The sequence below is a fragment of the Mytilus galloprovincialis genome, chromosome 3 (genome assembly GCF_965363235.1).
Source record: "Mytilus galloprovincialis chromosome 3, xbMytGall1.hap1.1, whole genome shotgun sequence".
Lineage (NCBI taxonomy): Eukaryota > Metazoa > Mollusca > Bivalvia > Mytilida > Mytilidae > Mytilus > Mytilus galloprovincialis.
The window spans coordinates 70806777-70820875 of NC_134840.1; the positions used below are offsets into that span (position 1 = coordinate 70806777).

The 14099-nt window shown below is 31.9% G+C and overlaps 1 protein-coding gene across 1 annotated transcript in view; it reads left to right on the plus strand.

The window, feature by feature from the left end:
- Positions 1-7230, plus strand: part of LOC143066547 (transmembrane protein 151B-like) — a 32527-nt gene extending 25297 nt beyond the window's left edge. Inside the window, exon 2 of the mRNA XM_076239442.1 lies at positions 5525-7230. Coding sequence (XP_076095557.1) covers positions 5525-7111 — 1587 coding nt within the window. The 3' untranslated portion in view covers positions 7112-7230. The remainder of the gene's footprint in view (positions 1-5524) is intronic.
- The last annotated feature ends 6869 nt before the right edge of the window (positions 7231-14099 follow it).

A 14099-nucleotide genomic window follows, 5' to 3' on the forward strand; every position in this document is an offset into this window, starting at 1 on the left:
AATTCTACAATCTTTCCGGAAAATAGAAACCCGACTTTACACAAATAGCGTGATATCATGAGGTAAATTGAATCACAGAGATTTAATGTTTGTTTTTCTAATTCTTAGCTACAGCAAACACCATTATTCATTGAGTAAGCCAGAATTAACTGCTGTTTAACAGAACGGTATATTTAATGTTATGATCGTTTCTACTCGAAATTTTGACGTCTGGTCTAGTTTATGACTCAATAAAAATATAAAGTGCATTTATATTTTCTGTTGCATGAAATGTTCAATAATACTTCCAATATTTGATTGCCATAGAGATTTTTTTTTTATTTAGCAATTTTTCCTCGGTAACTTTAAATAGCAGCTAGAATTCAATTTAGCTCTGGAAATATTTTTCAGAATTGTTGAGTTGTTTGTATTTATGCGTTCAAAAAACGATAAATAATGTTTTTCGTTGATTATCTAATACACGTATACTTATCTTAAATGACAAGTATTTGCCAGAACGCGGAGTTGATGTCAAGGTTTCTAAACTTTTCAAGTTGAGAATCAACAACATCATGTTTTATATGTTTTATATACAATGATGATTCTCTTACAAGTATTGGTTGAATACCCGAGAACTCTTAAATCTGCCTTTCAGGGAATTCCATCAACATAAGTATGCCAAGGTGATATAAAATTTCAGTATTTTATAGTTTATCTGTTGGAAAATATTTTGCAAAGGCATTCATGCATTGAGTGTTAATATTTCGTAAACAATCGACAATAAATTATCTTTCAATCGGACCGCCTTTTTAACATCAAATACAAATTATTTAGTTCTGCGACAGGTTATATCAACACAATTGGATTATGATATTTTGAAATTCAAAGCTATTTTTCATATGGTAAATCCAATAAAGAAAACAGACTATTGCAAATAACATTTTGTTGGTTTTGTGTGGGTTTTTTTTAATTCAACTCATTTTTCATCCGTATACCGCAAAGAGAAGAGAATGTAAGAGAAGAGAATGTGGTTCTCATGGTATTGACATGGTTCTAAAAACCCCAACTGTTAGACTTTGTACAAAACCTGTTAATAATTAGATTATTGAATTGAGGTACAACGAATTCTGTAAAGTGTCTTTGTATTCCTAGTCTAAGGTTTTGACAATGATTGATAAGTAAACAATGATTAATATTGTCAGCTTGTCATCCACGACAGCTGACAGTGTTGTTAGTAATGAAATTGCCAGTTACAGATTTCTCCGAATATGAACATTTGTTCATACATTGTCAATACAATCGAATACCCTAGATAATTGTCACTTTCTATACGCAAACTGTAATACTGGTAGTGAAGGTGACTTTGTGTCTACTGAGACTCCATGTTGATAATTAAAAAAGCATTTCATTATCGCCTTTCGTGTAATAATGTTTGGATATTGATTCGTTTTGACGGTAATATTCACCGGGGATGTTAATCAATTATCAATCAACTTTAATTTATTGTAATTTAAAGTTGATGGAATGCTGTGAAGTGTTTAAAGCTTTTGGTCTACTTCGATTATTCAACGTCTGCTTTTCGCTTTCAATATCGTGTAAAGTTATAAATCTTAACACGAACATTGTTTTTGAAGAGAGTATTTTACAATCAAAGATTGTTTCGGATTTTATAATGCGAAAACTTTTTACATTTCACTGTTTATCGCATGCAGAGCGAATTGTGTGTACACTTTGGAGTTTGAAAGAACGATATTTAAGTAACAAATTATTTCTCAAAGTAAATTTTAATTTTCTCTTTAATATAATCTTTATCAAATGCAATAAAACTGTTCATTGGAGAATTCTTTTGGAAAAAGTAAAATAACAAAAATACCGAACTCCAAGACAATTCAAAACGGTGAGACTCTTCTCAAATGCCAAAATCTAAAGTTCAAACACATCAAACCATCGGAAATCAGATGCATTAATAAACAATTCCTTCATGTTTCATAGATATTTTATCGGATTGATATAATATAACATATTTTGTATAAGTAAGGAAAAGTAATGATATGTGTTATTACCAATTAATTTCTGTCATTTATGGTAGCATTCTTAAATGAAGACAATACTGAAAACAACATGTCATTAATTTCATGCATCAGACTCACTTCGAATTCTCTATAATTACGTTCACCAGGAACTGTCGTGCTCGTTTGTCAACTGCATTACCATTTTACATACTGTTCTGCTTTGAATGATGAACGTGGTGTATTATTTCTTAAACAAAAATTTAAGAACTCCGTGATGCAACGTATCATCAATATATCAAACAATCACTGAAATGGTCCGTGTACTTGTGTTTGGTGTCTCAACTTACAGGAGACATATTTTCGATTGTTTAGATAGTTATCAAAGGTACTAGGATTATAATTTAGAACACCAGATGCGCGTTCCGTCTACACGAGACTCTTCAGTGACGATCATAGGATACCATGTTAGTCGTCTGGCCTGTGAGTTTACCGATTGTGTCCTATTTCTATGTAGGTTTAGTTTTGGCAAACTAATACATTCAGGTTGTTTTTCGATTGTATTTTTAAAATGAAATAATATCACATGTGTTTTCATTTTTTATATCGTTTTTATAATTCATCTTTTACGAATCATGCTTGGCGAATTTACCGAAAAAAAATAAGTTTTTGTTGTGTGTCAGTCGATCGCTCTCTTAGTTTTGAAATTTGATTGTCCATTTGTATTGTCTACCTCTTTTTACATTCCTATGTTTTTCTTCAATTGGAATACACTTTAACTCATTCATATTTTTTCAGTAATTGATATAGAACTATGCCTAATTACACGTTCGTTTATTTGGCTTGTAATCCTTATTTATCTTTCAGTGATTTTCATTCGAGTGTAAATATTTTATCTGATGGTACATATATTTGCCTTTCATATTTGCTCCAAACAAATATATTTTATCGGCTGTCAATTACTTTTTCTGATTGGCACTGCCGTATCATATAGAAGTGGACTGGTTTTAACTCATCCTCTGGCAAAGTTGACCTTAATGATTTGGCTATTTTCTGAGTACTTTTTTTTTTATAAAGCCCTTCTACTATTCGGTTCTTATACATTCTTGGCCTTTGAATATTTTCTTTCCGGTTCCGGTTGAAAGTAAATTCAGAAAAACGGTTCAAACTGATTATAGTGCGTTATTTTCATTTTTTTCCATTTTCATCCAGTACCATCTGCACAGTAGAAAGTCTTCTATTTTGTCTTGCTTTGTGACGATACAAAGCTTAAGAGATTAATTTATCATACGTTTAACCTTTTTTGGCAGTCTCTCACGAATATATTACAATTTGTCTCGATCGATAAAGAGCTTGCCATACTTAGTAGTACACCTGTATTGAGAAATACATGTTATCTTTTTTATGAGGATACTGCAGTTTTTCTAACTGCAAATAACCCTAATCCCCTCTAATTGAACATTTACAGCAAGTATTTGCCTGTTTGTAATCACAGTAGTGTTTGAACAAAACAAATTCACAATACACAAAATTCTCAATAACTCTTATTTGATAGGCTTAGCAAAAGTCTGGATTTTTTATTCACATTGAATGAATATCTATAAAATGTGATTCTTAAATCATCAATTTCAAATATACAAAATTGATGTTTAGGGAATTCAGATACAGAATATTCACGTAGTTTTAATGATGTTCATTGAGGTGTCAGGTTCTTTTACATTTCTATCAATCTCAGATTAATCGAGTTTGTGGAATGAAACTACGCTTTTACTTTGGGGAAAATATTCAACCATCTAAACGTGAATTCATCTTGATATATATTCTAATATTTTAACAAGAAAATGGAAATTCGTGATCAAATCGCATTTATTTGCATACTTTTTATGATAGAAATACATCAGAACAATTTTGGTGTATTCCCTTGAAAACGTATCGCTGCAAAATTAAGCTCTGGTTTCAATACCACTAGTATTGAGAAGATTAACAACAAAAGGGATCTAAACAGAAATGGAAGTCAAAGGTCAACCATTCTGATTGAGATGCAACCTTATTTATAATTTATAAGCTATAATAAGTCAATTTTGGATTTAACGTGTCTTCTGATTGGCTGACGTCGTTTTGTTTATCAGTCCATATACATAATTTTGTCATGTGACCGTGACGTTATCAACATTTTTTCATGATTTACTCCGGTTTAAAATGGAATTTAGAATTAAATTATAAGAAATGGCTGTAATATTCTTTCTGCCTATTCGAAATAACTTAAAATGTGTTGCACACTTTAAATAACCCGCTATGTGCGATATTCAGTGTGCACCATATTTTTTATGTTATTTCTTCATAGACAGAAAAAAATATTGCAGTCAACTCTTAAATAATTCACAATTATAAAGTCATTTTACTGCAAAAACAGGCTACTGGCGATTTATATTTCATGGAAAGAACTACAAGCATCAGTGTTATTCATTAGTTCGCTGTTTTCACTTATGCTGTCAATTCAATACATTCAAAGCTTATACCAGGAAGACCTTCATTCGGAACGGTCAAAAGTTTAACATTAACGTTTTCAATTATCAAATAAGCGACTGTAACTTAGTCTATTTTATTTTGTAGAAATCAGGAGATGTCTTCAGGTTGATGCAAGCTAGGGAATTCCTATTGATTGGCATTCCACTGGTTTTTTGTTTTAGAAACAATCATCCATATATTCCATTTAATCCCTACGTATCGTGTTTACATGCATAATGCTTTCGGAACTATTCTTTGGATGAATAGGAAATTGTTCTTTATCTGATCGAGATGTTAAGATTAAATATAAACAAATGTACTCTTAGAATACACCACAATTATGTCGCGATTGTAAAATGGTGTCTCATATTTGGTACATAACTTAAACATTTCAATTAATGTAAAGATAAGGAAATGTGGCATGATTATCAATGAGACTACTATCCACTAGAGACCAACAAGATCTAACCAACCATACATTACCATATCAAACGTGTTTCTGCCAACTGATAAACATAGAAACAAGATTGAACGAAAATTGATGTAAATTCAGTGCACAACTTATTAGAAGGTCAAAATATTAACTGGTACTATCATTTATCTTACATGTTCCTTCCTGGAAACAGAAAACGACGAAGTTTGGTTTAACTATTGATCGTCATTTAGTTGGATGCAAACCAAATGTTTATATCAAGAATCATTTCCCTTTATCTTATGAAATTGTTATAATCATTTTCCCATCCAACTTTCCTCTATTCTCGCCAAATAATACTCACCATGCACAACATGACGTGTGAAGCAGAATAAAAAGAAGCAGCCAAGTTCACTCTCAGTTTTTTGTAGTGTTCGTGTTTCTCGGTCTTTGGTTATCCATACGCAGTTATTTGCTGACTTGTACGTCTTTTCGTCGTCTTTACTTGGTATCTTCCGTCTTTTTGATGACATATGTTATCTCTTTGATATTCCTTTATTTTTCATACTAGTTATAGATTATCATAATAATTAAAATTGAATCTGTATATTTTCAGCTAGAACCAATTAGACAGTCCTTTTGTGGTTCCCTTAGACGAGATGCACACTGGAAATGTTTAATTCTAACTGTGTTGATGTTCGGATGTCTCATAGCGATAGTGTATTGTAGACTGGCTACCGTAACTACCTTTGTTGTCAACTTTTATACTTCTTACATACCGGATACCAGAACAAAACAGACTAGCCCATGTGACGCCGGTTATATTTACATCCCGGTGGCTTTTGTTATTATGCTTTACTTTGTATATTTGGTTGAGTGCTATCATTGTCACACTAGAATAGAATTACAATATAAAGTGGATGTTAACACTGTTTATGACAAGATAAATAGCATGCGAGATGCCGTTCCGATTTTATGGTGGAAAGCTCTCTGTTATCATTATGTTAGGAAAACACGACACATAACCCGATACAGAAATGGAGATTCCTATACAAGTACCCAGGTCTATTATGAGAGAGTAAACACTCACACAGCTGGTTCTGCTTTTAATTTCTCACGGTGTGGTGTGAAAGATATTTCACCAGTATTGTCAAAATTAGAAACATATCCTGCAACGAAAATAAGGTTATCAAAAGGATACTCTTATACATGTTCAGAATCAGAAAATGAATTCGACGAACAACGGAGTCGATTTTTCAACGACAACGAAAGACGTGATGATTTTATGGAAACGCGTGAAGGAATGGATTTATTGAATGTCAATTTTAGGGAATATATGATCGCTTTTTCAGATCCAGATAATCTTCCTTGGTACGTGTCACAAGTTTTATTTTGGATCGCATCGATTTTGCTATTATCCTGGCCACTTCGTGTTGTAATTGAATACAAAACGGCTTATATGCATTATCATGTTCATAAACTGTTTGGTACACATTACATTGATCCAGTTACAACCACGGGTCGAATGACACGTGTTAATACTATGGGAAGTGTAGAATTAGAACATACTATACAGAAAAATTATGCAATGATACCTAGTTATTCCGAAGCCTTATTGATAGCACCAGACATGTCTTATGATGTTAACAATTCACAATATAAAAGAACTCCTCGAAGTTTAACATTTACTTCTTTGTCTGCCTTGACGAAGACAGATAAAGTTGATGAAAATCTGTCTGATACGTCTCCTTTTATAAAACGATGCAAGAGTTATTCTATTGTAAACAAAGGCCTTGTTTTACAAAATTGTATGCATATGGATTCAAACTATGCAACTTTTAATTCGAATACTTCAAGATATAAACCTCGAAGAATGTTTACATTATTTCGGAGGGACGATGGTACACAGAGTAATATATCCTCGCCACAATCACCGCAAGATTTTTTTGTCCGACTAAATCCAGCGATTTCTACAGCTCGGTTAACACGAACAGGTAATAACAACAATTTTTACAGGTCAACATCAAGCATATCTGAATTACCTGCTAATATTTCACTTCCGGAACCACCGCCATACAATGAAGCATTAGTGATGACTCGTCCTTTGCCAAAAGTGAAATCTCCTTTACAAGAAACGGAAAGACTGCCTACACCCCAGTCTGAAAACTTACCCTACATAACTATCATGGAAACATCACTTTGATTTTGATATAAATCTTTTATATATTTTTAATTCTGTGCCAAATTAGACTTTATTTAACGTTTGTTATGCAAACATGATTACATTGTTTAATAATATTTAATATATGTTAATATATTTAACACTGTCACGCTCTGTTTCTCTTCCTCACAGGTTGAACATTTATATAATTATAAAAACCAACTCAAAATACCACTCTGTACGCGATAAATAAAAAAAAGTAAAATAACATATACACCGAACTCCAAGGGAAATTCAAAGTTGCAAGTACGGTATAAATTGACAAAATCAAGAGCCCCAACACATCAAACGAATGGAAATCTACTGTCATATTCCTGACTTGGTACTTCTATTGTTCATTATGTAGAAAGTGGAGGATTAAAACTGGTTTTATAGCTAGCTTAACCTGTGACTAGTATGACAATTACACAGAATTCCAACAACTCGGTTATTAAAAGCACAACGTAGAAAAATATAAATGACTGAGAAACAAAAAACCCACTAGAAACCAAGAGGTTAAACAGCTCCCTTCAAAAGTACATTTGATTTTTCATATTCAGTATACCTTAAAGCCATTTGTTAGGCTATTGAAAAGTTTCTTCAAGTATTTTTTTTTTCCTGTGAACATCCAATATAGAGTTAAACTTTGCCCTTTTTGGCACCTGATTCATGTCTGTAATTTGGATCGTTAATTGGTGCTTCATTGGTTAATATAGCATTATCATACCGTGACTGTATCAATACCCTATCATTACTATCCATCAGCTCTCGCCCACATCAAAACCTTTGATTAGTGCTTGTTCGTCTGGCTTATACATATAGCAAATGACACAATGATGTAACATGTTGGTATACTTTCAGACACAATTCAATTCAATGCAAAAATCTGTAGTTTGGTCTGCTATATGGGAAAAGATAAAAATGGTTACAATTGCCTTCAAAGAAAATACGTAGATTTCCGAAAGGATAGAATAAGACGGCAATTTATCACAAATGACAGCTACAATTTCAATAATATATCAATATTAATTGTAGATTTCTTTATTAAACTCGATAAATCTGATATCATTGATTAAGTGGTTCATCAGTCTTAATGAATAATTTGGAGACTATTAGTCTAGTATCAGAAAACAGCGAAATCTTTGTGTTTATCCTGTTATGGTACTGAATTTTTATGTTATCCCTTTGATACTTTTTTAAGTATTACAACGTTTTTTATACATTCATTTGCGTATTGGCCGGACAGAAAGTTTCAATACACTATTATTTCCAAAGTTTGTAGCTAGCATCCTTTGGATTTTCGGAACAATGATGTCATGTCGAATCCGAGATATTTTTCTCACTGGACATTTTATGATGTGTTTTGATACATGTACTTTTGTTTGATTGGTTGTTGTTTTTGTTTTTTTTGGGGGGGGGGGGGGGGTGGCATGACATTATCAGTTCGTTTTTGACTCATGTGTTTGATTATCCCCATGATATATTTCACCCAGTTTTGTCCTTGATTCCTCTTTTCATTTTGTAAAATCTGCATTTCTAGATTTTTTCTCCATGTTTCCGACCATGGCCGAATCGCTGGAATAAATCAAAACAAAGTTTGGGAAAATGTACATACAGATTACACATCTGACCGAGGTAACAAAATTTCAAAATTGATATACTTAACAATTGGTATCGAGTAAAATGCAATGATCAAGTTCCATTTCAAATCTTTGTTTTTTTAAATCTTTCCTAGCAAAGAGAGCCGTATAAATTGAAAAACAAATAAACATGCTGAAATCATTTTTTTATTCAATTTGACTAACCAGTCATACAGCCTAGCATCAGTTGGTTGGAAACTTGTGAGTTAGGTTAATTTCATAAGACTGAACCGCAAACAGAATCGATAAAACTGTGTGTAACTTAACAACTTTATTGTATGATACAATTTTTTTGAAAATGATGCCAATTCGAACATTGTCCAATGGACAAGATGTTACTTTTGTGAACAATTCAAGGAAAACATACGGTCTTCAACAATAATAAAAAAAAAACATACTAGTAATGTATATTAAGCTACAAAAGACTTGACCGAATGTGCAACAAATCTATTAAAAATATGGCGATTAGTTAACATATCTGTCTGGGATAAATCCCCCATGCTTTGGACAGTAGTAACAGCAACATCAACAAAAGACAATTGCTAATATCAGTGCTAAAGGCCTTGACTCATTAGAACAACATAAAGACTTACATACATTTTCCCAAAATACAAAAAAAAAAAAAATAATAACGAAGTAAGAGTACTTGCAGTAGCTGAAACAAATAAATACACCCTCAAGTGTTTCCCAGAAGAAAATATCCATCAGAACACATTTGAAGAATTTAGTATAAGAAATATTAAAGTATCTAAGAAAGGCATAATATTGTACATCGCCGTACTATACTATCAATGTAAGACTTTTAAAGGCAACAGTAGTATACAGCTGTTCGAAAGTCATAAATCGATTGAGAGAAAACGAATCAGTGTTACAAACTAAAACTGAGGGAATCCCATCAACTATAAAAAGAAAACAACGAAACAACAGAATCACTGAAGTTTAACAAAAAGACATAATACAATTTAACACACACAGAAACGAACCATAAGATAACAACTGGTTTTTTTTCCTGACCTGGGACAGAACATAATAAACATATGATGGGTTGAACCTGGTTTTGTTGCTAGCCAAACCGCGCGTTTTTATATATTTTTGGTTAAGTTGCAATTTATTAAATGCATTTAGATGTTAGTACCTCAAAAAGATAATGTTCAAAGATATAACTGCATTATTAAATTGATACAGTACCCTTTATAAACAAATTTTGACAAAAGGATTAATAGCATTACCTGAATCGTGTCCAAAGGAATGGGCTTTAAAAGGAAACATCATAATATTTTTTTATTGGAATTTCGTAATAATGTTTCTGCATGTATAACCTCATTTCCAAATTGAATAACTATATCTATGACAGAATTAGGCTGGGATTTTTTTGAAAAAAATATTTTTATGGCCTAGCTGAACGAAAAAAAATTTATGTTTTGCACTGTAGCTGAAAAAAAAAATTATGCTGTCACCTGCTTGAAAAAAAAAAAATTGCACTGCTGAATTTGAGAATAGTGAAAATAACAACAGTTGAGACAGTTGAACAGCAGATTATAAACATCTGTCCAGTCTACAGATTAAGCTAAGATTTATATTTATACCTTATTACTTTTTGTATTTTCCTGTAATAGTGTTTGATCCGGAAATATTTAAAAGCATTCCAAATCTCCCACATGTATGCTACTACATTAAGACATACTTAAAACTGCAACTATTATAAAGATGATATGGTCATTTTATAACAGGGATAGATATGGTATCATATTAAAACAGTCTTTTAAAGTAGCCCTGATTGTGTATGACACAGACTTGTATACTGGTAGTGTTTTCCTTTGTATCATTCTATATCATTTTTTATACCATTTTTTCAATGGAATGTCAATTATCATAGTTGGAAACAGTGGATGTTTATAATTTAGAGCTACTCACTCTTTGCCATTACATATGGCAATGGTGGCCACTTCAATTGCAGTATTAAAATTCAAGGACTGTGGTACCTGTATGACGGACTCAGAGAATATCATAATGTAGAAAGTGGGCTAAAAAAAACAACAGAGACAACAGACAATGCCAGGATACAGACCGAGCCATGCACTTTACATTTTACATCAATTAAAAAATTAAAATGAATTTTATGTAAATTTTATGGTTTTGAGAAAAAAAAATGTATTTCTGTTCCACATTATAGGAAAATTTTTTTTGCTTTCCTTCTCATAAGAAAAAAATTATCGGAGGAAGGTTCTGATATCTGTATATACCAGGGGTGTATCATAGAGGACCTCGTCTTTTTTTGTAAAAAAAAGTTCATTGGAAGGTACCAAGATCTTGTTGATTTAAATTCCGTATCAATTTAACAAATAATACACGATGCCTTGAAGTATAGATTCTGGGAACTGACGTTGTTTATAATCTTGTATTCTTTTATTAGTCAGATAAGAAAATGGTTGTTGCCTTATGTCTTCAAAATATCTTGAAAAGAACCAGAAAGTAATGTTACTATAAGCAGTGAAATGCATAATCAAAGGAAAACAAAATTTTGGCGCATAAATATAAAAAAGTTTAGAAGAGTTGAATAGCAGTAAAGCTTGGTTTAGAAATTTTCACTCGAAAATTCCAGGGGATACATGGTTGAATACAATGTATCTGTAAGTCTCTATCTTATTCTTTGATTCCTTGATAATGCCAGCAATCCACATGCTTATCCATTGTGGTTTAAGAATCTTGAACATGAATTTACTGCTCGTGAAGACAGGAATAAATATAACAAAAGACAGCTGTTGGAAAGTGCCGATCAATTACTTAGACAAAGGCATCTTAATAACAATTTATTTTAATCAGTTTAATGTATCTTCCTTGTATCGTGTCTTCCCATTACTTTATATTAACGTACAAAATGTCCCTAATGGAATTCTAAGCTTCTTATACATAATATGTATAGATTATGGCCAAAACAAGAATAGGATGATAAACTTAACTCTGATAGTAATTAACTACTAATTTATGAGGAGAATGGTTGGTATTAACGTTTGATACGGAATCTGGTGCACACGAAACGTGTGTCTGGAATAACCGCGGGAATAATCGTCGTCTGGTACGCCCGGAATTAGAGGTTTAGGAATATAAGCTAACACTTCAAAAGGTCTGTAGTTGCGCATTTTGACTCAAATGTGTTTCCTAAAATATGAACACTACAATGCAATAAAATTCCTTTCTACATAGAAAACGAAAAATAAAACCGTCAAAACGGGTTTATATGGGAACATCAATGTTATTTTCTGTATACTTTATTGGATTGAAATTCTACTTTTGGTCATATTTTGAGAACAAATGTAACATGTTCATGTCTGTTTTATTAATATTTTATGGCAAATAAATGCAGAATGGTGCCATGGATATATAGAAAATAGATAACATATTACACAGCATTAACTGCTGGAAGTCAAATCAAGGAAATGGACTTATTTCAAACATATGCACACGAAAGACACTAACAATTAAGCTCGATTTGTTGGAAAATCAAAATGGTTAACATTTTAAAAACTTATGCTTACTAAGATCACAAAACATTTTAGAAAAATAAGTGTTACCAAAGAGCAGTCAGATCATTTATTGTCAACTTAAGCTTTTATACTTTACATTATGTACAAGTATAACTGAAATTTACATTTATTCATATCAGTATTTGAGCATCTTCCTAAAAAAAAATACCCCAAGGGTACTCGAAGATATCATCAACTACCTTTTGAAAATTTTTCCAGATAATGTGAAACCTGATTTAATTGAAAAATTGCCGGATTCCACGCTATTCATAAAAATGGTACTTTAAGCAAACATTTACTATGGCACAATAACACAATGAAGGGATGTATAAGTACAGACCCACGTCAAATGTAACAAAGAAACACAAAATGGCCTATAGACACAGCATATAAGCAAAAATGAAAGAAAAGAATAAAAAAAATTATGATATGCCAATAACACAAAGATGGGATTTATAAGTACAGAGCCACATCAAATGGGTACCACCCAAAATAGACTCAACAGTGAAAGTAACATTTGCAAAGACTAATAAAAGAATACAAGATTATAAACAACGTCAGTTCCCAGAATCTATACTTCAAGGCATCGTGTATTATTTGTTAAATTGATACGGAATTTAAATCAACAAGATCTTGGTACCTTCCAATGAACTTTTTTTTACAAAAAAAGACGAGGTCCTCTATGATACACCCCTGGTTAATCAACTTTCTGCTCAGACACTGTCGACGTTTTACAAAGTCAGAGTAGTTGCTGCATGTTCTTGAATACTAAATCAGTTAGAAAATGTATATCCCATATGCAGATGAAGTTGCTATATTGCTTCTAAGATGGGGAATTTGATATTTCAAAATTAAAATCGTCTCGTGTGTTATAGATTCTGGTACTGAAATGACAATGTATGTCAATTTCGAGATATAAGTCTAAAACAAGGCGGGGAAAGTCGTGTCTGTTGTTTCTTTAATTTCTTGTTCTGATGGGTATATTAATCAGTAAAGTTTGGATTGTTAATTGAAGGATTATCATCAATTTTTATCTAATTGTGAAATTAAATGACCTTGCTTTTTTGCTCTTCTTGTTTTTGACAAGTGCTTGACTTCCGGTAAAATCGTTTGAACAAATCAAACTTACAGATTGATAAACGTACTGATTAATAATCAAACATAAACTAAAAGAACTAGCCAAGGAAATTGTGTTTGTCCCGGTTGTTAAAGCTGATAATACTATCATTATTGTTTGACGTAAATTTTATATTGAGGTTCTGCAAAAGGAAATCACGAATTCGGATTCGATAACATTCCAACGACTTCGTTTTCAGAAAACGACATCTGTAACAAACACAAACTTTGAGCTACTTCTTTACAAGCAGAACCAAATACAAGGAAAGTCCCAACTATGTACTGGCTTCCGAAGCTACATAAAAAACCTTACAAATATAGATTTATTTCATCTCCAAGTCATTGTTCCACTACTAAATTGTCTATTCTACTTACTAGTACACATGGTACAATAAAAAATATGATAATAAATTGTTCAAATAATGCCTTTGAAAATAGTGGAATTAATTACTTTTGGAGTGTCAAAAACTCGTTGGAAGTATTAGATAAATTGCATGCATATATTGGTGATTTTGAATCTGTTCAAAGTTTTGATTTTTCTACCCTTTATACCACTTTGTCTCATATTCTTAATAAGAAAAAAATTCACATCCCCAATTAACTAGGGAATTTAAAAAATCAGAATGCGAGTACATATGTTCAAACTCTTTTAGGTCATTTTTTAGTAGCAAAAGAACTATGTCAATTGGACATGCTTTGATACTATATCTG